The sequence below is a fragment of the Gastrolobium bilobum genome, unplaced genomic scaffold, assembly GCF_033153095.1.
Source record: "Gastrolobium bilobum isolate Gb01-03AN ecotype WA unplaced genomic scaffold, APGP_CSIRO_Gbil_v1 utg5369, whole genome shotgun sequence".
Lineage (NCBI taxonomy): Eukaryota > Viridiplantae > Streptophyta > Magnoliopsida > Fabales > Fabaceae > Gastrolobium > Gastrolobium bilobum.
In genome coordinates, this window is record NW_026899621.1 from 349,009 (window position 1) to 375,250 (window position 26,242).

Sequence of the window (26,242 nt, forward strand, 5' to 3'; positions counted from 1 at the left end):
GGGTATTGGTAAAGCTTCTAGAGGTAAGCTCTATGTTTAAGGAGACTTTATTACAAAAAAAAAGGAGTCTTTTCCTACTTGAGTGCTCCACCATGGTTAGTGAACTATGGTCGGACTGTATGACTGTGATTTAGATGCTTTGTATAGATGCATTCATATAGAGTTATTTGATAACATGATATGTTTTGCTCTGATATGAATTCTATAATATGATTTCTGTAACAATCTCTGGCCATTGATTGTATAGTACCTGGACGTCCGCTTTGGGGTCCTCCCTCGGGACTGATGGTGTACGCCTCTGTTATGTCTGGTTCCGCTTTGGGGTCCTCCCTCGGGAACACGTGCGTTGATTTCCGCTTGGGGTCCTCCCTTGGGAATGACGGCGCACGCCTCTGATATAATATGGATATATGCTCTGTTCTGTTATGATATCTGCTATATGTTGTATTTGTATACTCTGTATCTGACTTTCGTGCAGGAGTGAGCCAGGGGTATGGAGAATTCTCTATAAACCTGGAGCTTATGGAGATTTGTAATCTCACCCCTCGTTGGGGACATATTTTCAGGTGCCCATATTCCCGGTGAGTCCTCACTAGGCAGGGACACGACACGTAGCTGAGGCAGTTGACAGATCGGATTTTGAGTGGGTGTAGGCTACTACCTTTTTGGAGTGTTTGATGTCTTTTAGTATTTCCGCATTTGATGGATCATGATATTGATCCTTTATTTTGTATGTGGCCTGTATATGTTTTGTACATGTCTGTCACTTTGATGCATGTACATTTGGGTATTCTGGCACGTTATATGATGATGTATTATTCAGTTTATGATTTCTTATTGGATTGCATGCTGATTAGGATAGTGGCACGGAGCCATATTTTGCATGCGCCCATGGATGGGTATTTGATTATATTTGCATGATTGGTACTTCTGGATTAATATGCTGTATAAACTGTTTATCAGGAAACGCTTCTGAGTGGGATTGGAAAATCCCCAGTTGTCCGATTTATAGAGGAAACTCTGCCCGATTTTCGTTTACGCCGAGTAAGAATTAAGTTAGAAAAAGAAAAAGTTAGCTCATATTTTCGTAAGTTAAGTCTTCCGCTGTTTCTATTTATATCATGTGTATGTTAATTGAACCGGCTCGAGACGGGGATGTTACAAGAAACCTTCACCATAAAGAAAGCCCACCTTCACTATGAGAAAATGTATCTTAGCAATTACCTTCAAAGTCAACAAAGGCTGCATCTCAACAATATTAAATGTTATATCTCAGCAAGCCACTTTCCAAAAACTCCTCTGTAAAACTTCTCTCAGGCCTCCTCCTCAATAACCAAATTAGAAAGCTTTGTTGCCTCACTACTTGTGTAACACTGCATGTGCACGCGACATATTATCATCAGATATGGCATTAAGCATTAATTGTGTGTTATTGCCTTTGATTGCACATGATTCCTTTTCATTTTGTTTGATTTCGTTTGTCAATTTAAGGCTTAGAGAACCCTATTGTTACTTGGTTGTTTTTAGTTAATAAAATTCAGAAAAGAGAAATAGTATTTTCTTGCAATTCTTGTGTTCATTCATTCTTTCTGTTTAGCCAATGGTTACTGCTTCAACATTACAATCTCCTTTCTCCCCTCCGTTCCCCCCCCCCAATATTTTCTCTGATTAGTAAAAATGGTAAAATGGATTGGTTACTCTCCTTCCTTGTCCTTGGATTCTTCCATTACCTTTAAGTATCAATTTGATGATCTCGAACGTCATATCCAAGCTCTCAAGCATTAGATGCACACATTCGTGCAAACACAAGCACAAACGCTCCCTTCCCTAGAATAGGATGTAAGACATTGGCTAGATCTCTTTCAAGAAGAGTCTTTCCTGTAGATCTATCACAAGTCACACCTTCAGAGTTGGCCGCTATTTAATATGACTTTGTCATAAAGATTGTCCCAACATATCATCACCAAATGCAAGACCCTTGCAAGGACCACCCACACACATAGCAAGGTGTAGATGCCTTAACAACCATTGCTAAGTCATGTAGTCAAGACAATGTGGTTTAGGCTTGGATGGAAGACGAAGGGAGAGAAAAATAGTTTGAGAAATCCGGGACGAAGAGAATAATGAATGTGTAGTGGAGAAGCAAGATAGGGAAATGGTACAAATGAACCATATCCAAAGTCCTAACCCTAATCACGTAACCACTGTAAATAACATATATGAGTCTAATGGTGTGACAACAATGAGTGGCAATCTAGGTACATTAGTTGATCTAACTCAAACTCGATTACATGTCAAGCCTTATCAATGGTCATGTCTTGAGATTGAACTATCCTAGTTGTCTATCAATGACCTATATCTAGTTGTCCATTGCGGGTCTTGGGATGCGGTAAGTGATTAAACACAATTAATATAATTTACAGGAGGCACGTTGTTAGGTTACACGGAGTGGCGGACTGACACTAGTGCCTATGTCTGCACATGCAGACACAAAACTTTTAGAATTTTTTTTTTTAAAGAGGTGGGTGATTTAGGTAAGTAAAAAAAAAGATTTAGGAAGATTAAAAAAAAAAAAAGTAAACATAGGCCCAATCATGGTAGTTAAAATTGGGATCTTACCTAAAATTAGAAGGAGGATAAAAAATCATAAAATCGTAAAAGTGTTTGGAATTTTGATGAAATCGTTTTGATTAAAAAAAATCGTAAAATACTAAAATCACAAATTTAAATCGGGATTTTAACTAACATAGGCCCAACCCAACCAATCCCTATAATTAAAAGCTTAAAGCTTAAACTCTACCTCATTGCTTTGTCTCTTCTTCTTTTTTTGAAACATAAACCTTATTAGCTCCAAACCTTAATAGACATCGATAATTCCTGAAATTCAATCTTCATCAAGTGGAGGATAATCGTACGGGATTTTTCATGTTTTTTTGTGAAGCAAAAGTGGCCAACTTTGGATCAAATAGACATCAACAGAGATGGATTTTTGATCATCATTTTTTGTATGTTAAGTTAAAGTTTTCTTTTATTGTTTATATATTTTTAATACATTTAAAATTTTCTTTAAAAAAAATTTCGGGGGCAGCCCTAAATGTCCAGACATAAAAAAATTTTTTTGGGTCCGCCACTAGTTACATGTAACATCCCAATGGTTGACGAGGGTGAGGACTGATTGTCAGTGCAAAGAGGCACGAACAAGGAGCGACTCTTGGCAGATTTCCAGCGGAGGAGTACATGAATGAATCGAATACGCACCCGAAAGAAAGGGATTCCAAAGACTGGACATGTGTAGGACTCTACAGTTGCGGATAACTTATGAGAATTACTTGGTACTACCTAAACTAACATGATACATCTACTTTTGCGTATCCCAGAACGGAAAAACTTCATAGTTAAGCGTGCTTAACTTGGAGCAATTCAGCGATGGGTGACCTTCTGAGAAGTTTTTCCAGAAAATGTGTGAGAGGATAAAACATGCTGAAAAGTCTCGTATTAGTTTGTGGGCACAATCATTGATTATTGAAATGGTCGGGTTTACATTGCAGATATTTCTCCCTTTTTCATAACCTTAAAGGCTTGGTATTTTATTTGCGTCAACTCAACCTCAAGACATATTATTTCGAAGAATTGAATGTAGCAATCCACATAAAATTAATGTTTTAAAAATATCAACTATTTAATAAACTTAATCATTGTAATAAACTAGTTAAATATCAACTTCCAAAATATCATAATAAAATAAATATATATTCATTTTATGTAACAAATTTTTTTAATTTTTTTAATAAAACTCAATTTAAGTATTGAAATATAAATATAAATTAATCTAATAATTTTTTTGAAATTAAATTTTCTATAAGAATAAGAAAAGTACAAGCCAAGAAATCAATATAAATAATCCACAATAGGCATAAAACTAAGTGAGTGCATTCGATTAGGATTTTAAAACACTATTTTGAGATAAATTTTATTATAGATTTTAAAAGACTATATAAAATTATAGTGACTTTAAAGACTTTTTTTATAATCAAGATTTTATAAGATTGAATTTTAAAGGATTTTAATAGAATTTATAAGATTTGAAAGGACAATATGAATTCATAGGATTTTAAAAAATCATATGAATTTTTAACAAATGTTCAAAATTACAAGAGTCAATGAAAAAATAACAAAAAAACACAATGATATTAATAAAAAAATTAAAACCTAGTATAATTTTTTTCAATCAGTAATTTGATGTATCTTAAGCAGCTCTCCACATATCTATACTAGCCCTCCACGCATTAACATCTTCTCGTTTATGCTCTTGGGTTTGACCAATGGTTTGAAAATTATCTTCTTTATTTGGTATTAGAGGTATTCATATATGATTATAAGACATACAATTTTTTTATTTATTAAAATAAATTGAAATTTACTTATAGAACCTAATGTTCATGATAAAATTTTGTTTGAAATTTTTTGCTATTGATCTTGAAAACCTTGGAGCTTTTGTTCTACGTGATGATTTTAATTATATATCATATGCATGTTTTCATTGAGTAGGCTAAGAAAATTTTGAATCTAAAATTTTGGGTTTTATTACATGAAAGTTTAGAAAATTTCTCAAATTATATAAATAATTGATATATTGAAACCTTAAATTGCTTTTGGGCTTCTGAAAAAAGTTTTTAGTGATCTATTGACACAAAAATTGTTTAAAATTATTTTCTATTGCGAAGGAATTTCGTTCATGAATATATTGTTACGAAATATAGGTTCATATTATATATTATGAAAGTTTAAATCTTTTCTTTAATTCCATCTTGTTTCATTGATGCAAAACAAAAATTGGTTTGGTATTTTTTTTGTTTCCCAGTTGATTTCCCACTGTTTTATGTTTTTTAATACAAAAATTACACATTTTTGTGCAAGAAAAATCGTGACCTATACCTTGAAAAATTATTTTTTAAACTTCCAAAACTCTCAAAAATCTGCTATTTTTAGATAGATTAGATTAGAATCTTGTTGGGTTGTTGTTTTTGAATTATTTTGTGATGAAAATCGCTCAAAAGTATGCTGTTTTTGAGATATGTCGAAGCTCCCTTGACAAGATCGATTTTGAGCTAGTTGACCCGTCAAAAAAAGAAGAAACATTGGAATATAGAAATCTCAAGAAATCTTAGAGGTTATGGTAAAATTACGAGAGAGACATCTTATTTATACTTATCACTGAATAGTCTCATGAAATCCATATCAATAGAAAATTTAGTTAAATCATCAAATTTTTGAATATCATAAGATTATTTTTCCTTTGTTCAATATCATGATTGAATATTATCGAAAACTCTAAAATAATATTTTAAAATTTTGATAGAATATTATATGACTTTTTTAAATTCTTTAAAATATTAATTAAATATCAATAGATTTATTATCAAAGATAATTATTAAAATTCTTTAAAATCCCAGTCTAATACTTTAATTAGCCCAAAATTTTCAAGTTAAGTAGACTTAACGAGAACCATGTTTATAGTTATGCTCTTTCTAACCTTTCCTTTCACTTCGCAACACGATTTTCTTTGCTCCTTTCTAGACCTTTCCACACACTCCCATTTATATTTAACCCCTCTTCATTTTTTATCCACTTCAATCTTATTGTTATTTACACAAACACTTTGCGTGCGTAGCGTTGGATGGCGAGGTACGGCGACGGAGACAAACGGTGGATCGTGGAGGAGAGACCCGACGGTACTAATGTTCACAACTGGCATTGGGCTGAGACTAACTGTTTGGAATGGTCTAGAACCTTCTTTTCCAACCTTCTTTCCAACCTCACCGTCGTTGACGGCGAGGGCAACCTCTTCATGAAAACCACCACGCTCCGCAACCTCGACGGCGAGGCTTACATCAACATCCGTAAGGGTAAGATCATTCCCGGCTACGAGATCAGCCTCACCCTCGCCTGGGAAGGCGAGGCCAAGGATTCCGAAGGCAAGTCCTTGCTCAAGGTCGACGGCACCGTCGAAATCCCCTACATCTCCGACGAGAACGCCGACGAGGACCCAGACCTCAGGGTCACAGTCAACGACGAGGGACCCGTTGGGAAGAGGCTCAAGGAAGCCATGCTTTCAAAGGGGAAGCCCTTGATCCTCGAGAAAGTTAAGGTTTGGGTTCAGAGCATGGCCGAAGGTGGTCCTGTTAAGGACGAGTTGGATACCAAGAAGGCCTCGCCGGCGCCGGTACCGGCACCGGCGCCGCAGCAGCAGCAGCAGCAGAATCATGTGCCGGTGCAGGTTGCAACTGCAGCGAAAAGGGACGGTTCGTCGGAGAAGAAGGAGAGCAAGAAGGGGCGGAAAAGTATTATCTTGACGGAGAGGTTCAATTGCAGAGCGAGGGATTTGTATGAGATATTGTTGGATGAGAACAGGTGGAAGGGTTTTACGCAGAGCAATGCTAGGATCAGTAAGGAGGTTGGTGGTGAGTTCAGCATTTTTGATGGGTCGGTGACTGGAACTAATATGGAGTTGCAAGAAGGTAAATTGATTGTGCAGAGATGGAGGTTTGGAAGCTGGATCGATGGGGTTCAGTCTCTGGTTAGTGTTTTCGTTGATTGAATGCTGAATCACACATTACTAGACCTAGAATCAGTGTTACGAGTGGTGATTAATATTTTGCAGGTGAGGCTTGTGTTTGAGGAGCCTGAACCGGGAGTTACTATTATCAAGCTGACGCATACTGATGTGCCTGAAGAAGACCGGTAAGTGTTTGATTAGGATTGGTTTTTGATGGAACCCAAATTTATAACACTGATTTTATTGCATCAATGGAACAAGACACCAAAAGACTCCATCTCACCCTTTGAACCAACTACCATAGGCTCTAAGAGATCCCCATATCCCCAATATTTACTCAATATATGCATATCTCAATCCCCATATTCCCCCTTCTTTTATCCTATGCTCTGAGATTATTCTAGAACTAACTAACTCTCTTCCTTTTCTCTCTCTATAACAGCCCCTATACTGTTATTACATTTATCCCTCATACTTCAGGCCATCAGTTTTTAAGGAATCTTTGTTTTGTTTTGTTTTGTTTTTGCCTAATTTAGTTGTTTCTTTATGCAGCTACGGGAATGCCACTGTGGTGGAGAACACGGAAAGGGGATGGCGGGATCTTATTTTCCAAAGGATACGTGCACTTTTTGGTTTTGGAATTTGAGGTTTTCCAAATAGTTTTTCATGTGTTGTAGAATTGAAGGAATTTGATATTTTTAAGATTAATGGATTTGATACTGGATATTGTGAACAGCATTGGTCGTGGTTAGTTATTGAAAGAGTGTCTTCTGAGATACTTTATGCCTCTATATTTTCTTCAATACTTCATGCATCTGCCTCTGTGCAATAGGATGTTTCTTGCTCTATCGATGTATTGTGTAGTTTGAATGTGATTCGTCATTGGTGTGGTTACTTGTTCATGTTGGCATGCATTGAATCAGTTGAAAAGTCACCTTGCTTTAAACGACGTCTCGCCCTGTGCAGAAGTAGAGGGGATTATTTGATTATAGGGTAAATTTCCCCGGCTACATGTTTTTAATTCCTATTTATGTAACTTGCGCATAAAATCTTAGCGGAGATTCTTGGATTATCACTATTTGAGACAATGGAGTTAACCTTTTTGCGACTTGGATGGTACCTACCATGAACTTGGAAATGAAGTCCTATTGTTTGTACTCTGCTGGAAATGAGTGTCTGGATCATTTTGAGAATGGGGTGTTGTACTGTTTTTTGCGTGGATTATTTTTAGATCGTTGTGATACCATTTAGGCCAAAGAGATTAGATGATTTAGCTATGCTTCCATGTCAGTTTGGTGGGGTTCCGTTTTCTCGTTGTCTTTTATGTTTCCTTGGTGGATAGGGAAACATTAGAATGCCTGCATATCAGCATTTTCAAGTCAGAGGCTCGTTCTTAGCTAATGTGAGTTCTGTCGCATTTGGGTATACACTAGGCGCTCAACCTCTTACGTGGGTTGTATTTGGAAGGTATTTGAGTCATTCTTAATCAGGATCAGTCACTCTCAGTGATCAGGAGAATTAAGTCAAAATTGGCACCTACGGATATTCTGATGACATTTACTTGATTCTGTCAGTATGGTGCTGATGTAGTGGAAGCTGACACAGCTTTTTTTGGACAATGTACCTACATCATTTCTAAAATAAGAAATAATTCAGGACATGAAGGGAATTAGAAATATAGCCATGGATACAAATTATATGAAACTTGTCGTGGCTATTCTATCTTATTTACTTTTGCTGTGTTGTTTCTGTTTTTTTCTTTTGTTCTGTTCATCAATTCGAAGGTATAAAGTTTCTGTATAATGAAAATGAACTTCATTTGTCTGTATAATTAATGACTTAAATGAATCGGTCTGTTTGATCTCTAATTAACCTTTATTCTGCTCTGTTGAAAATGATTACTCAAATACCAAACCATTCAACTATGGTAACCGACCTAAAATTCTTGATAATTAACATCCTTCGGAAACTACATTATTGTGTAAGTATGATTTTCAGTAAGGTTATTTGGATTGGTGAAATAGCACTATTCTTAAAAAGATCTATGATATTAAATACAAATTGTATTCTTTATCCGTGAGATTTCAAAATTTTGATTTGGATAATTTGTTTTTGGTTCTGCAACTGTAAAAATGCGTACAGATTCACGCAGATTACATTGTATTCTTTTGAGCAACCTTTCATCAATTAGAACTTATCTTCGTTCTCCTTCTTCATTCACTGATATGGAACTCTCATTAGAAGAGGTCACTGTTGTAAGACAGATTAACAATTTATGAATTTAGAGCTAAAAAGTGTAGTCAAATAAAAAATCAAGGTGAACAAATTTATTCTAAAAGCAAAATATAAATGTAAGGCGAGCATATCAATAATTTACGAATTTAGAGCCAAAAGAATTTAGTCAATAAAAAATTCATGGAGAGAAATTCGGTGAAGAGCTCGTAGACCAAAATAAAAGATATAAATGCAATGAAAAAAATTTAACAAACCGTCGCCTGAGAGATTCGAACTCTCGCGGGGAAACCCCATGTACTTAGCAGGCACACGCCTTAACCACTCGGCCAAAGCGACTGTTTTATTTAAAGGCTGTAAACTAAGTACTTCTAAACATTTTCATATCCGTACAAGTGAGTTTAAACTTAATGGGAGACACCTTGATGGTTGGAATTAACAATCAATATTGATGCTATGCGAAGATAATGGGCTTTTTGACCACTATAGCTTTTTTTTAATAATTAATTACCAAATTAACTTTATTTATAAATTATTTTAAAAATTTAACCTCTTCAGAAAACATAACACCAATCTGCCCCTGTTTGACCGTTGACCATGAAGCCTACCCGGGTACACCCCTCCCTACTCGGGTATATTTCTTGAACTGGAAAAAAGTTTGAATTATTTACCCGGGTAAGTAGGGGTGTACCCGGGTAAATAATCATTCTCCCAACAACAAACAAAAAAACAAACAAGGAAAATGAAGACTTTCTGATAGTATCTTACATTTTTGCAGCCTTAACTAAGGTTTTATTTCTTTTACTCATTCTCCCAACAACAAACAACAAAAACAAAAGCCTTACCCACTAGTTAGAATCAGGTACATGAATCAAATAACACCATGGTGTTCTGTCTTATGACTCATTCTGCCATTTGCAACTCTACCATGGTGTACATGAATCAAATATACTTAATCTATTTTTTGGCTCTGCACCTCTGTCGTGCCTTGTGAGTACCAGGATTTGCTGCATGCAGTTCCTTTGACATAACATAGATGCAAAATTGATATCATTTAATAGATTTGGAGAGGTGTATTGTTGGAAAGAAGTAAAACATTGAAGAAAGGCCAATTCAGAGTGATATAGTTACTTGGGAGCTATACCATCGAGGAGAATAAATTTGAGAAAACTGCCTTGAAGTTTTCTCAGTTAGGACAATTTGAGAAAGGCCAATGCTGAAGTTTCTTTTCTTTTTCTCCAGATAAATACTCTAATAGCTAATGGTGACAAAAAGTCATTAAGGAAAGTCGTTACTAAGAAGATGTTTTCGGTATGCTTCACTTCCTTTTTGTGATCTTATTTAGTGTATTATATGAGCTTATGATGCAGCTCTGTACATTTTTGCATTAATATCTAAGAGTGTACGTTGAATTTCTGAGATGCTGTATTTCATTTTCTGTATGATTATTTACCCGGGTACACCCCTACCTACCCGGGTAAATAATTTAAACTTTTTTCCAGATTCAAAAAATATACCCGGGTAGGTAAAAAATTTCGAAAAAATACTCGGGTAGGGAGGGGTGTACCCGGGTAGGCTTCATGGTCAACGGTCAAACAGGGGCAGATTGATGTTATGTTTTCTGAAGAGGTTAAATTTTTGAAATAATTTATAAATAGAGTTAATTTGGTAATTAATTATTAAAAAAAGCTATAGTGGTCAAAAAGCCGAAGAGAAAGCTACATTTTGGTTCGTTCTTCGATTAACCTATTGATGATAAATATTTGCTGCCAAATCCCTCTGGGTTAGTTTCTCCTCAGCTATCCCTCATCTCCAGTGATCTTTTTTGGTGTGTTCTACTTTATATATATATGGGAAAAATATTTATCCTTTTAAATGACACAACTTATATTCTTTCACTCTCACAAAGAGATGAGACCCACATCTTTATTTTTTTGTCAACTCTCTCTCCTCATTTATCTATCTATTTCTCTCTTAAAATGACATAACTTTATATTCTTTAAAATGACACACACTTTACCCTATATATATATATATATATATATATGAAAAAATATTTCTCAAGTAATTTGAGATAAATTTATTTCCGGTCACTCCAAAGTTACGTCATTTTATTTATTTATTTTCTTATATTAATTGATTCACTTTTGAATGGTTATGATTCCATTTCTCTCTCTTCTTTTATCACCATTTATCCATTTTTGTACAGTTATGATTTAGTAGTCGAAAATAAAATTATCTCAAACGGCTTGAGAAACGATAAGCTCATATATATATATATATGGAAAATAGTTGTCTTATGTCACATAAGACAATTATTTTATGTTACATACGCATGAAATCTTGTGCCCATTTTTTCTTTTTCTTTTTTATTTTTTTTTAAATTGTGGGTCCCACAATTTTATTTCACCCACATAAGATACCTATCTCATGCAACATAAGATTAATAATTTCGTGTGTATATATATATATATATATATATATATATATATATATATATATACATGAGGTATGATCCTTTGACACCGGTGTCAAATTTGAAGTTTGACACCTCATCTAAGAGCCGTTAGATCAAAAAAGATCAACGACTTTGATTTGTAAGCATGTGACACCATTGATCTTTTTTGATCTAACGACTTTTAGATGAGGTGTCAAACTTCAAATTTGACACTGGTGTCAAAGGATCCTGCCTCTATATATATATATATATATATATATATATATATATATATATATATATATGTATATATATATTCTGAATTCCTTGTGTAATAATCTGTTTCTGTGATTGGACAAAATGATTGTGATATGGTATGAAAGTTTATGCTTCTTTGAATCATATTTTGGCAGAGGAACTTAGTGGTGAGTTGGGCTTCTCAAGGACGGTGGATCTTGGAAAGTATTTGGGTATTCCTCTTCATCATCGCAGAGTTGGGAGGGCGGCTTTCAGTCATATCCTCGATCGAGTTCAATCTAGGATTAATGCCTGGAACCACACCAGTCTTTCTCTAGCAGGAAGAATTACACTTTCGAAAGCTGTTCTCTCAGCTATTCCAGCCTACACAATGCAAGTTTCTGTTGTTCCTCTCGGAATCTGCAATGATATTGAGAAACATATTAGGAGGTTTTTGTGGGGTTCTAATAGAGCATCTACTCGTCCTCATCTGGTTGCGTGGGATCAGTTGTGCATGGATAAAGATCATGGAGGGCTGGGTCTGAGGAAAATGAAGGAAGTTAACAGGGCTTTTATTATGAAAATTGGTTATGGGATCCTTTCTAATCCAGACGCGCTTTGGGCTAGAGTTTTAAAGAGCAAGTATAAAGTTCAGTCTGATTTGGTTCTTAATATTTCTGCTACTCGGAATAGCTCCTCTCTTTGGAAAGCAATTGTTTCGTCTTGGCCTGTGATATTACAGCATTCCAGAATTTTGCTAGGTAATGGAAATTCTACTCATTTTTGGGATGACCCGTGGGTTCCGGGTTGTGGTGCACTCTCATCCTATGCTGCTATTTCTGATCCCTCTCAGATAAATCATCAGCTAATGGTCTCTGATCTTGTCTCATCCTCCGGAAGTTGGATGTGGGGGGCTTTCCAGCATAGTCTTCCCGATCACGTCAATGCTCGTATTAATAACATCCTTCCTCCTTCGGATGTTAATGGTCATGACCGAATTTTGTGGACAAGGACATCTGATGGGAGTTTTTCGCTGAAGTCCGCTTATATGGCCATATCCAGGGGTAACGAGGAATCTACCAATTTACCTTGGAATCGCGTTTGGCAGTGGCATGGACCTGAACGGATTCGTACGTTCCTTTGGCTGTTGTTAGGAGATAAAATTTTGACAAATGAAAGGCGTTGCAGACGGCACATGGCGGGTTCAGATATATGTCATCTGTGCAATTGTTTTACGGAAACTTCCTTACATGCGGTTAGAGATTGTATTGCAGCAAAAAAAGTGTGGGAGATTGCAGTTAAGCGAGAGGCTTGGGAGGATTTTTTCTCTCTTAATCTTCAGCAATGGGTGTTGTCCAATATCTCTGAGGATCGTAATTGGTCCAATTTGCCATCATGGCCTCTTCTGTTTGGTATCATTTCCTGTTTCATTTGGCAAGCTAGGAATAAGAAAATTTTTCAGGGATCTTCTGTTCCTGCTTATGGCACTTTTAGAGCTGCTATGGTCTATGGTGAAGATTTTTCTTGGTCAGAAAACACGCTTCGAGTTGCTGGTCTTGAGACTAACTCGAATAAAGAGAAATTAGTTTCTTGGGTTTTTCCTTCGGACCCTTGGGTTAAGCTCAATGTGGATGGGTCAAGTATGAATAATGGAGAAGCTTCTGCTTGTGGGGGTGTATTTAGGGATGCTAGTGGAAGGTGGCTTGTTGGCTTTTGTAAAAATCTTGGCTGTGGTAATGTTTTGTTAGCAGAACTTTGGGGTTGTCTCCTTGGGCTTGAGATTGCATGGAGGAAAGGTTTCCGTTTTGTCTGGCTTGAAGGTGATTCCTTAGTAGCCCAGTTTTTCATAAGAGAAGGGTGCAGCTCTCATCATCCAGCCTCTAACTTGGTCTTGCGCATAAGGAATATGCTGGATTGGAATTGGAGGGTTAGAATTTCCCATATTCATAGGGAAGGGAATGGGGTTGCCGATTGGATGGCCTCTTTTGCCTACTCCTTTGATTGGTCTTTACAAGAGTTTGACTCGCCTCCTTCTGGTTGTCGTGACAAACTTGAAAGGGACTATGTAGGAGTAGTTTGGTCTAGGAGGTGTTCCTAGTTTCTTTTTTTGTTTTTCTGTTTCCTGTTTGCTTTTCAAAAAAAAAAAAAGTTTATGCTTCTTCAATGATCAAGACGGCGGGAGTAATAAACAAATTTTTTTTTTTAAACCACTTGAGTTAGTCTAATCGTTATACGTTTGCCCCTCTTTATTACAAAAAAAATAAAATAAAAAATAATTGTGTTAGGTGAAATATATTCTAGTCTTTCTTCGTATAAAACATAAAACACCTCTTCAATTTGTTTTGGCTATTGGAGAGAGTTCCACTAATATATGATACACAGTTACACGTGGTGGCCAGCATAAAGAAAGATAAAAATAAAAACATTAGAAGATTATTTTTTTTAAATATTAACTTTTTTGGTATTCTGGGGCAAGAGGGAAATATATAACAGAAGAATGTATCATATAAACTTTTGGATCATATCTCTGACTTCTTCAATGACTAGCCAGGCCTTATGGCCTCCAACGACTTCTGCTTTCATCTCTCCATCTTTCCACAGCTGCAAATAATTCATGTATTCCGTTTTATTTTCCCATACTTTTTGATATCTAAACTAACCCTGGCAGAGTGGCAAGAATTTTTATTTATTTTTAATGGTATCATATTGAAAAAGTATTTAATGGATGACGCACCTGAATTGTTGGCATTTTCTGGGAAGGAGAGGAGAAGAACAAAATAAATAACAGTAGCAAAAAAGAATAAAAAGTATGTGAGACATTGTTACAAGAAAGAATCAATAAGGGTTTCAAGAATGAAAAGTCATACTTACAGAGATGTTTCCACGTTTGACTAGAGACTGAGGTACTTTATTCACGTCCACGTAATAAAATTTGACTCTGAAACAGTGCCAAAATAAGAAAATAAATGAATTAGTAGCAAAATTAAGTTTGCATTGCATTAAGAAAGAGATTGTATTCCATACTTGAATTCACATTTCACAGTAGGGTTTAATCTTTATCTTATAGTTGAAGGGTTTGAGGCAGAGCATCTTCAAATATATATGTGGTTTTAAAAGAAGAATTAATTAAAAAAAAGTAAAATCTCAAGAGGCATATGACTGAAGAAGACTCCAGTGACTAATTTACTTGGTGTCAAATTCAGCGGCCAATTTTTCCAACTTGGGCTTCAAATAGATGCATTTCCGGCACCATGCAGCCATCCTATATTCATAAAAAGCAATCAAATTAGCAAGTCTACCCAAAAAATTCCATTGCATTCCAATTTAAATTTAGAATAAACTTTTATTTTAGTCATATAGAGATAAAAGGAACATCATTTTAGTCCTTCAAAACACTAATTATGATATTAATTTTTGTAATTGAGAGATTAACTTAGTTTTAATTTTATTTGAAGGATCAAAATGATGTTATTTATATTTCTTTTAAAACAAAAAATTATATTTACTCTTAAATTTATAACGGATAAAAACTATATTTCATAATTTAAGATTGAGATTTTTCATGACCAATTGAATTTATATTCTTTTTATCTATTCACAATTAATTGAAGATAATATGAGAACTATAATTAAACTAACAATTATAAATAAGCAATTAAGAGTACTAGTAACATTATTCTTACTGTGAGTATTTATTATTTATTTCTTAATTATCCTCATAATCTGAAAGGAAATTACGATAACTTTTCCCTCCCCATTATAAGGTCAATGCCTAAAAGAAAAATTGACGATGAAGGCCTATTTACTACAATAATATTTTATATAAAAAAACCAATTAGTCATTGACTCATTATACAAATTAAATAATTATTATTTATTAAAAAAAATATATTCATTCACTTATTCCGCATAAATATTAAAAAAGCACTTATCTATACTATCAATTTTCCAATAAATGATTATTCTCAAATACTATAAACTTGGTTGTTGCTGTTATTTTATTATACGGGATATAAAAGTGTAAACGACATGAATTTGGGTTGACAACACAAGATATTAAATTTTTCAAACGACACTCAAGTTCAGCCAACCAACCACACACACACACACAAACACACCAAAAAAATCATCAAAATATCTCTCTACAGTCACTGTTTCGCCCTGCCAATGGATGGCCATCATTTAGAGCCACGATAAGATAAAAGAAAAATGCAACATAACTTCATATTTTAAGTAAACAACAAAATTATGGTGTATATGTGCATAAAGCTAAGTAAAATTAGCTGTTAATATATGCTAAAAAATATAAAAAAAACTTGAGAGAGAGAGAGAGAGAGAGAGAGAAGTACCACTTACCAGTCAACGAGGATAGGTTGAGAGTTTTGCTGAGCATGAACTAGAATTTGATCCATTTGCTCAGAGTCATTAATGGCTTCCAACTCTACTGCACTTGGTCTTGACAAATCTGGCCACATAGCTTCCACCCTCAAATTCCTCCCTCTAATTTTGCGTTCTCTGTTTCTGCTTTCAATCCATATATTCCCACAACCACTCTTGCGTGATAACAGGTAGCCCCTGCCACTTACCAAGTACTGTTGATCTCTCGGGTAAACCTCTTTGTATAGAAAATGTGAATATGCGCCTATAATAGACATACCCTTTGCACTGCAAGCTTCCCTATTTATTTCGACTAGACAAAATCACAATACGATGAAAACGGTGCCTAATATGTTTATGGCTAAGAAAAAAAGAACAAAATCATTCTGGGTGCTTTGTTAAAGTTTAGGGGACAGAGGTTGGAATTAGATGCTAAGAAATGGAAGGAGAGTGGTGTCGAATTTTTGGTTGGTCTTGAATGTATAAAGCAGGCGAAAAAAGAAGAACAATAATGAAAATAAAAAGAAAATAACTTTAATTCCTTAAAAACCTCGGAAACATGGCGCAGTTCCAAGGCTTATCCGCAAGGTGTGCACGGCGACAGCTTAAGAAAGATAGGGAAAAAAAATAAAAATAAAAATAACAAAACCAGACGAGAAGGGAAAAGAAGCACGGGTCCACGCACTGTGGATAAAGCACCAATAGGTTCTCACTATTTTATACACATTTTAAATTATTTAGAGCTGTTTCGATCCTTTCTTTTTCAAGGCAGAAATTATTTATAAGATAAAGTAAAAAAAAAAACTTAAAAAAAAAGTCAAAAGTTGTTTGGTAATCACGTAAAAATTTTAACTTAAAAGTTATTTAAAATCACATATTTCAAGAAAATTATCTTTCTCTATCTTTATAACTCTTCATTTAAAAAAAAAAACACATAATTCAAGAAAAACAGACAAGAACTTAAAAAAAAAATTCTCCAAAAAACTTTTAATTTTCAGCTTTTTTTTTTATTATAAAAAAAAGAGCTTTTTACTTTAAGAGTTTTTTTCCAAAAACTTATTTAGTCTAACTTATGCTTATAAAGAATTTCTAACTTAAAAAAGAAGAAGATCCAACCATACAGTTAATTGTAATTTTCACTTATTTGGACCGATGTGAGAAATTTGTGTATTAATGTATAATGTATTGGTTGAATAAGGAAAGTAACCAGTAAAAAAAATGAGAGACAAAACAGTCAGACTCAAAACAAACCTGGCCCGTAGCCCAACTTATTTAATGGCCCTTTTCTTTTTCCTGTTATGATTCTGGTTTGCCCTCACCCCAATGTTCGCCCCAACCCATTTCAAAGAGAATATTTTTATGTGCTCTGACAATTAGTATACGAATTTGATGAAAATATAACTTGCAGCATACAAAGTATATGTTTGTCCTTAAATTGGAGTTATGATATATTATGCAATAAGATTTAAATAGAATTGAGATTGCTGAGAGTATTATTCATAATTAACTTTACAACTATGGATTCTTTCATTATGATTGTATAGCATAAAAAATTAAATCTAAGTTTTTGTAAATACATAAAAATGCCTTTTTTTTAGGCATTTTTATAAAGGAATTTATTAATCTCATGCAGTAGTAGGAGACATTTTGTCTTATGTCATAAACACAATTATGTGGTTGGATCCACTCATAAAAACAGAAAAAAGAAAAGAAAAATACAAAAATTGAAAGGTTTGTAAGAAAAAAAATTACTCTCCAACAACATAAGAATAGTTTTTCTTTTTTATAAAACACTTTTTTGTCAACACCCTTTTATAAATGAGTAAGAATATTCTAACTATAAAAAATTCTTACTACTAAGTACTAACTTACTACCCATCACATCACCATTGGATCAAAGAGAGAGAATGTTAAAAAGTTTTTGAAGTGAGAGAAAATGTTAATCTAATGGTGATTAGATAGGTAGTAAGTTGGTAGTGAAAAATTTTGGTAGAAAATATCCCTCATCGTCATAAATTATTTTGCCAGGGAAGAGGATGGATAAAGATGTTTGAGTGTGTCGCGAAAAATTTATTATGCTCCCGCCCCACCATTTATTCAATGGTTCTTTATCATAAATAAAAAATTCTCTTTCATTTTTATCCCTATATTTTTGATTTCCCCCTTATCAATTTTTACTTTTTTTATTTTATTTTGAGAGGGACCACCATACTCCCCCCTCAAAAAACTTTCATGTCATGGAGAATCAATTTCATTCCCTATTCTTACAAAGCAGTGTTCTTTACCACTAAGGTTCATGTGCACCCTTTCAAAAAACTAACACATGCTCTTTTTTCAAAGGGTGTCACGGGGGTTCAATTCAAGCATTAGCCTATCCTTTTTTGGTTGTATATACGGGTGCGGTTCTTTTTATATTCCCGTGTAAGTGAAAATATACAAGAAAATTGCAACAAATAATTGAAATTACCATTAATTTGGGTATCAATATGGGTTAACTTGTTTCATTAAAGAGGCATTCAGTAGAAGATATATATTTTTTTATCAGATAAATATATTTATCAGGAATATGATTGGAAAATGAGTTTGGTACGAAAGTTAAAAAAAAATAGTTTGCTTGGCCAGAATTTTACCAGAAAAATTGAATTAAATTTTGTGAGTCTGTGTTTGGTTGAAGTTAAAATATTAATGAAAAAATAGGATGAAATGAAGAAAATAACCTTATAATTAAATTTTGCGCACAGATGTACTCCAATTAGAAGGGTAATATTGTCACGTTGCATGTCCACTTTCCCCATTTACCCAATTTTATTAAAATATCACATTGCAAGTTGTAATCTTGCACATTGTTCCTCTTCGCTTTTTTCACACAACTCACAATTTCTAAGCAACACCATTTGATGGGAAAAATTTTAAATCACTTGTCCCAAACAAGGACAACATGGAAACCCAATGAAGGATGCCTACGTATATCTTTAGAAAATCTGAACCAAACACTACCTAAAGTCAATTGATGCATGTTGGTTAGACCTTTTTTTATAGTTTCTTCAAAGTATCCACTGGCCAACAATTGAAGATTAATTTTTTCGAGGTAGAGATCACCGAACTGAGTTTTGTCTCTATAACAAATCATTTTACATACACACGGTCAGAGATCGAATTTCTATCAACATATTTAAGGAACCTAGTCATTTATCAACTGTGCCAAACTTTGTTGATCATATTAGTTAGACTTAGATAGCGCGAAATCGAACCAAATTTAATTCGGACATGTAAATTGTTAACCCAAATTAATTTTGTGAATTATAGACTAATCATACTGCATGTTTGACCTGCATTTTTTAAACATTTGTAATTAGTTTCTGAAAATGTCATTTTATATCATTTATTGAATGAATTTGTTTTGAAAAACGTAAATTAACTTGTATTAAAAGATTTCAAATTATTATTACTTTAAATGGATACATTTTTTGTTTTAAAATCATATTTCGATTGACTCAAAAAATAAAACAAAAATTAATAAACTAGGGTTAATTTTGATATTTTTTAAACTATATATAGCGTAAGCCGAGCTAAAATGAATTTAAACAATGGTTTTGCTGCTCAACCTATTTACTTTTTACTACATTATTTAATGGGATTCATTGGATTTATAAATAGGCATATCAAAGGGAGCACATTTTCTATGTTATGATAGTAGGTATTCCCTTATAAAATAAATAAATAAATATAAAAGAAAATAAGTATAAAGATAAAAATAATATAAATTTATTTTTTTATATTTAATAAAAAATACAATAAGTAGTTGATAGTCGTACTAAAAATATTTTCTAGAAAAAAAAGGGACAGAATAGTAGTAGTTTTTGACTTTTTGCCGCGTCTGTTGGGAGTGACAGAAGTGCATGCATCACTATAGCTGTAGCAGGAAATCTAGTCCGTGAATCATTTTAAACCTTTTTGTATTTTTAATAGGACAAAAGGAGAGTGATCACATGTGACCAGTCCCATCTTTTTTATTTCTTGAAGTCTCTACAGACCAAAGAGCTTTCACTAATTTTAAAGGGAAATTATTATCTCTTTTTACATGAGATAAGAACTTTTTCCTACATAAATTTATTTTCTGTGCCAATTAATTTTTCTTTTCTTTTTTAATTTAAAATGTGGGACCCACATTTAACTTATCTCTACTTTTTTTCTCTCCTACTATCCTACAACATAAGAAAATATGCACCCATTTTAAATCTCTAATCGTATACACCTAACAAATTAACAACCTTTTTCTTTTCTTAACAAAAGAGAACTGCATATGCTCTTAATTTAATATATATCACGCACTCTTGGTCACACAGATCATGGACTGAAACAAATTTACAGTGTAAAGGAATTTTCGGGGCACGCAGTCATATATGTTCAAATATAAGCAATGATGTATGTCCAATTCCAATCAATGCCTTGTTCCTCACGTCTTTGTGGAATGGCCACCCGCTGCCACGTGGAGGTTCAAAATCTCAGATTCGTTACTCGCATGGTTTCAGCTTTGGTTTGGTACCTCTCGACCTGATTTTTGACTATAATTCCTCTTTGCCCTAAACATCGGCATTATCTATGCTATTGTAATCATAATTAAATAGGGTCAAATTTCAAAGCACATTTTATTTTTCATTTGAAAATAAAGCCTGAGTTTTTTATTCGTTGGGACACGTGTTAAATCCGTATGTTATGTCGTTAACACCTGCAGAGTTCCAACCTAGGACGAAGAAATGGATCGCCATGTGTTCCCGATTGAGAGGGTGGAGGGACTATCCATTAGACAATGCAGAGGAAATAAAACTACGTGTCAAAATATTACAGTTCGAAATCAAATTGCCGAGAAACAACTGAGAAATCGATCCAATTGGAATTGATAGTCATTTGGTTTGGCATTGCATTCAGACCGAAAGTTGAGACAGCTGTTAATTTGTTCAGCAGGTGGAGGGGAGTTTGGTGAATGAATGTGACGCGAAATTAATGCAACATTGTGCCTGTGCAACCAAAAATCGAGAAATAAATAACAAAGTCAAAATACATAATGATGCTATCCGATTCTGAAAAAAAGAAGAAGGAAGAATGAAAAATATAATTGAATCCGTATGTCGGTGCCATCGTGTTAATATGAAATCGATATATATTCTACCCATTCGCGGACCTGCATGTTTGTATGTGCAAAAATACACACATAAAATTTTGGAGGAAAAAAAAAGTAAAGTACATTTGTGATTGTCAACACAAATTATGGGATATAATTTAATTTCTTAGAAAAAAAATCAAATCTCTCGAAATTCTAAAATATATAGGTTGAGTTAGTGAAAATGATAGTCTCTCTGAAATTAAAAAAAAATTCACATTAATCTTTCAAAATAATTAATATGCATCTATTTTGTAATAGCTTAGTTGACTCTTAATACTAGTTTTTTATTAAGTTGAGGTTTTCTTTACTTTTTTTTTATTTATATTCTTTTATTTTTTAATACATTTTAAAAAAAAATTAGAAATTTTTTTTCAAAGACATTATCCTTGTTCCCTTGCCTTTAAATATGCACATATAAATAATTTTTTTTGAATCCACCTGTATATTTTGTTTTGGATCAGCTGGATAATTTTGCTCCGATAGTCCAAATGATTGTTGGGCAATATCTCAAATCCTTGATACATATTTGTCTTCTTTATACACATGTTCCCTCGTATTTTTCACGCACATATGATGTTTGTTTCATTAGGGGTTATGCAAATTCACATCATAATAAAGCCACAGGATTGAAATAGTCATGGTGTCACACTTCCCTCGCTAAATGGAATTTTCTCTCATCTTATAAAAACAAGGACTTCTTCTCCAGAAACAGGTCATCTTTTCCATTTGTTCGACTCACAAAAACACTGCCAAATTTCCTCTTCATCAACCATCGTTGTGCCATATTCATCTTCCCCTTGATCCCCAGCTTGCTTGAGGCCAATATGATGAATCCACATATAACCTTGATGTGTATCATTGTCTTCATAGTCATTGTTAAATCGACATACTTCATCCATTTAGGATAGAATGCATCGTTTCTACTTTATGATTAATTCATATTTAATTTTGCAAAAAATTTAATTCAACACTCCCGACACATATATTTGTTTGTTATTGTAATTTTATTTTTTCCAGTAGGGATTTTTATCATCATATTTAATATTGGAGTAAAATAGTAAAACAAATTTTGATGATTTTTTTTTTTTATCAAACTGAGCTAGTCAAATGAGTTTGACTTATAAGGTTAGTTCATTTAACTCGTATAATTTAATGAATTTTATTGTTTATTCTAACCTGTCAGTGTATCCTAATATGTCTCGCTTAAGAACAAGTTAAAATGGATTGGAGTTAGTGAAATTGCTCCACCATAAAAAGAAAAAAAGGAAGAAGCAAAACTAAGTACTAACTGCTCCATTTGGATTTGATCCTGTTTCTGGATAATAAAAGGTTAAGCTCCTTATTCCTATTCTCAAAAACAGTTTTTAAATTTTTAAAATAAAAAATAAAAAAATCTGTTTGGAAATAATTGTTTTGCAAAATAATTTTCAAAACAATGATTGTTTTTTAGTTTTAAAATCTGAAAAACCAAAACAACCTACGGATGTTTTCCTATGCAGTTTTTTGATTTTTTTTGTTTCTACTGTGGCATTTTCATAAATATGAGATTCATTAATGGTAATTTCATAAATTTAAAGACTCAAAACAATTACTTTACCGTTGTATTTTTGTAATTCTGAAATTTTATTAATGACATTTTTGTAAATAACTATAACTTCTTTATAACTTTAATTTAACTACACTCAAACAAATTTTTTTATTTTTTTTTCTCTCAAAATCAGTTTTTAAAATTTACATTCAAAACAGTTTTTGAAAACAAAAAACAAAAACACTTTCAAACATACTTTCTACTTCATTAATGGCTTCAGTGTTTCGCTTTATTGTTTTTACCGCAGAACGACACCGTAATGTTACATTTTGACATATCTTGCTAGCCAAGCAAAAGGATATCTTTCAGGATTTGAAAAGGTTTTCTCCAGGATTTGATGTTTTTGGTCTGTCCCAAAGCTTGTGAGTTGTGACTTGTGACTTTGTCGAAATTGCTCTTTCCCTATCTTGTTCTTAATATTCCAAATTTCCTTTTCCTACATGTCAAAGCGCTTCTAATTATGTTTTGTTCCAATCATTTTTCTTTACGATGTTAGAAATAACGTAGTATGGTAATATATAAAAGTAATAAAACAATTAACATAACTGTGATTCATAACAAACTTTTTAAAATAATGAAAATAACATAATTTTCTTGGGAGACTTAACTATCTTGAAATTAAAACATAAGATTCCATTTAAGGGTATATAAATAGAGTACAATTTGTATCGTGAACATGATAAAATAAAATAGAAATATTTTGTTTATTCTTTAGATGTATTATATTTATATTTTTAAATTTTTGATACATAAAATAAAGGAGAAAATAAATCTTATGTTGTAAGAAAATCTTAATCTTATATTATAGATACATTAAATATGGGATCCATTTATTTAAATAAAAATTAAAATGACACACCTTTTTATAATATGTGTAAGAATAAATTATCTTCTTATACAATATGAGAAAAACAAATCGTTAAAATAAAACGCATTTTATGTCAGGTTTCGTTAATACAAGTACATAATCATACTATTAGTTATGGAAATATATATATTATGTAACAGGAATAAAAATGGTTTTTCTGCACAAATAAAAACACATGGGGTCCACAATTTTTTTTTCACTTTTTTCAACTAACTTTCCTTCTCTTCTTTTATGTTTGTACAGGACCGAGCACTGCTTTTTATATAACATTAAAGGAAAAAATTATTTTTATGGCACATCACATAATTTTTTTTTTCTACACATGCTTCGATAATTGTGTCATTTTTTTTTTTTTTTTATGTGGTAAAATCTACTAATTTATCTCTATGACATGAAATAATTATTTCCTTTAACAGATAAAACTCAACATTATATATGTATTACCCTGTAAGTTAAGGGTGCGCAAGTTTTTCTAAATTTCGTCGGTCTTTGGAAGAACGTGCCTTTAGGCATTAGGTATGGTTGTGGTTTTTGGTCCTACCAATGCAATACCAACGCCGTATAGACTATAGAGTATAGACCACACACTTAATGGGGGACAGACATATCCAAACAAACACCACAAGATCTCCTTTTTAAAGATAAATAAATGAAAAAATAAAATAAAAATAACCGACAAAAATGGAAAGCTAGCAAAAGCGCGTGCATTGATGCAAGTGAATCACTACGCACTCGCATTGACACGTACGGAAGTCTTGGCGGTACGGTGGGAAGATCGACTAGTAAACGGAATACTTAGATAGCTACCGCACCGAAATATTTTCGGTATTACATGTGTATGGAACACTTTTTATATTTTTTATTAAATAAAAAAAATACATTTATACTATTTCTGTTTTGTAATTATTTCCTTTCATATATTTTTTTTAAGAAAAGAAAGTACCTATTTCATGAGCACTGAAAATATGTTCTTACCCCACACGAAATGATTATATTGTTGTATAAATTGTTATGAATAAAAAATCGAAACATTCGTTTCTTTTCGTTTTTTTTAGCATTCGCGTCTCTTCATTTTCTGAAAGTCGTGTATTTTTTTTTAATCTAAGGGAGTTAACAGTAACATCCTAAAGAGATTGTTGTAATTTGGGAAATCCGTTTCACAAACAGTAATGCAAGAAACATAACAAGAAAAAATAAAGAAAGCATAAAGAGTCGAGACACCAGTATTTTACAGGTTCAGAAACTCAGTATGAGTGAGTTTCCTACGTCCTGGAGCCTAAGGAGGGTTAAACGCCCTCTGATTTAGTACTTTATTCAAGATCAGAAAGATAAGGAGCAGAGTTTTAATGCATACAAAACAGCTATACAGAATCGACACTATGGAGAAACTAATTACAAGAAGTTAAGCAAAACAGAATATCAAGGCTTAAAGAACACAAGAATCCGAACTCAGAAACGGTAAAGGAAGATACAAAAGGGTAAAGAGAACTTCCCAATCTTCACAAGGTACCAAGGAAACGTTGTTCCTTCAAGAACACACAAGCTTCACAAGCCAAGCTTCACCGTTCTTCCTTGCAGATTTCACTCTTCACCAGTTTGTACCCCAAACAGAAAACTCCACCGATCAATTGAACCGCCTTGTCGAGATGAACAAGGTTCTCCAAAGTAGCATAGACAGATTCACAAAGATTCACTCAGTGTTTGCACAAAACACTCACGCTCACAAACCCTAGCAGAGAGCATTTTCCTTTTCGAGAGAGAGAGCCAAAATATCAGAATGAGTGAGTCACACAAAGCTGCGGCCAAAAGGGAACAAGGATACACTTAAGCCATCACACAAAACGCTGCGTTTTAGTGTGTTGCTTAGTGTATAAGAGATCCAACCTCAGCTGAGTGTAAATCACAATAGGCCTCACACATTCACATTTGGCCCACAGTCACAAAGTAACCAATAGACAAAACAGGATTGGCCCAATGAAAGATTAGTGAGGTGAACACTGAGTTACTTTTGTTTAGGAAATAACATATGACTATATACAACAGAGATCAATTTAATAAAATTGTTCTAAAATTACAAAACAAATCAGTCCAATACAAAGGCCAAATACTAAAGGGAGAGTTTGAAAAAACACAAAAATTATTCTCAACAAGATAGTCTATATTTAAAAAGTCAATCTGCACAATTATTTTTTCCTCTAAAAACATGAACCAGGTGACCATTCAACGTGTATCTTTATTTAAGAATAGTCATGCCTCTTCAACGTGTATTTATGACCATTCATCTCTTGTGATATTAGTGTTTAGAATTTGTTTTTCTTCATTACTTATCGAAACTCTATCAAAATTAATTATCACATATTGACTTTATCTGCGATTGATCAAGTGTTTATTATGTCCGATGATGTTATTTCTTTTGGTTGTATGATTGTATCATCGTCAAAATAAAAATAATTTATTCTATCCTATGAGCCATTTGTCCACAAACCTTAAAATCAGTTAAGAGATCAAAATTGCTTTAAGGACAGAATATTTAATATTGGATTTGGATTTAATTTTTTGCAATTTTTATGCATTGCATATTACTTCCTAATTTCTCATGATTGCATTTTATTCAAAGTGTGTTTGTTTTCGCTGTTGTCCAACAACACATATATTTATACTACCACCAACAACATGTATATGATATTTGGGAAATAATAGTCTTATGTTGCATAAGACAGTTATCTTATGTCATATACTCATAGAATTTCGTGCTAATTTTTTCTTTTCTTTTTCTTTTTAA

The 26,242-nt window shown here is 33.2% G+C and overlaps 2 protein-coding genes and 1 non-coding gene across 5 annotated transcripts; 1 reads left to right on the forward strand and 2 right to left on the reverse strand.

The window, feature by feature from the left end:
* The first annotated feature begins 5,605 nt into the window (after nt 1–5,605).
* Nucleotides 5,606–8,258, forward strand: LOC133292006 (uncharacterized). 2 transcript variants are annotated; one of them, XM_061490376.1, is made up of 4 exons: nt 5,606–5,838; nt 5,956–6,578; nt 6,663–6,742; nt 7,110–8,258. In XM_061490376.1, the coding sequence occupies exons 1-4, from the start codon at nt 5,679–5,681 to the stop codon at nt 7,201–7,203; spliced, it is 957 nt and encodes a 318-aa protein (XP_061346360.1). In that variant the 5' UTR covers nt 5,606–5,678; the 3' UTR covers nt 7,204–8,258. The 2 variants fall into 2 exon arrangements, with proteins under 2 accessions (XP_061346360.1, XP_061346359.1); XM_061490375.1 differs by having other exon boundaries at nt 5,609–6,578; nt 7,110–8,257.
* Nucleotides 8,259–9,046: 788 nt separating this feature from the next.
* On the reverse strand, nt 9,047–9,128 carry TRNAS-GCU (transfer RNA serine (anticodon GCU)). Its single transcript has one exon. It is a non-coding gene; the product is annotated as a tRNA-Ser (tRNA).
* Nucleotides 9,129–13,752: 4,624 nt separating this feature from the next.
* LOC133292044 (thioredoxin-like 3-1, chloroplastic) lies at nt 13,753–16,471 on the reverse strand. Of its 2 annotated transcripts, none has more exons than XM_061490421.1 (5): nt 15,820–16,469; nt 14,651–14,725; nt 14,335–14,401; nt 14,198–14,215; nt 13,753–14,064 (listed from the first exon to the last, which is right to left on the reverse strand). In XM_061490421.1, the coding sequence occupies exons 1-5, from the start codon at nt 16,116–16,118 to the stop codon at nt 13,966–13,968; spliced, it is 558 nt and encodes a 185-aa protein (XP_061346405.1). In that variant the 5' UTR covers nt 16,119–16,469; the 3' UTR covers nt 13,753–13,965. The 2 variants fall into 2 exon arrangements, with proteins under 2 accessions (XP_061346405.1, XP_061346406.1); XM_061490422.1 differs by having other exon boundaries at nt 13,989–14,124; nt 15,820–16,471.
* Between the last annotated feature and the right edge of the window lie 9,771 nt (nt 16,472–26,242).

Coding starts and splice junctions, on each gene's coding strand:
- LOC133292006 (XM_061490375.1), top strand. CDS start 5,679: ATGGCGAGGTACGGCGACGGAGACAAACGGTGGATCGTGGAGGAGAGA. Junction 6,579..6,662: donor TCGATGGGGTTCAGTCTCTG/GTTAGTGTTTTC, acceptor AATATTTTGCAG/GTGAGGCTTGTGTTTGAGGA. Junction 6,743..7,109: donor GATGTGCCTGAAGAAGACCG/GTAAGTGTTTGA, acceptor TTCTTTATGCAG/CTACGGGAATGCCACTGTGG.
- LOC133292044 (XM_061490421.1), bottom strand. CDS start 16,118: ATGTCTATTATAGGCGCATATTCACATTTTCTATACAAAGAGGTTTAC. Junction 14,726..15,819: donor CAACCTATCCTCGTTGACTG/GTAAGTGGTACT, acceptor TTATGAATATAG/GATGGCTGCATGGTGCCGGA. Junction 14,402..14,650: donor GCCGCTGAATTTGACACCAA/GTAAATTAGTCA, acceptor GCACTGTTTCAG/AGTCAAATTTTATTACGTGG.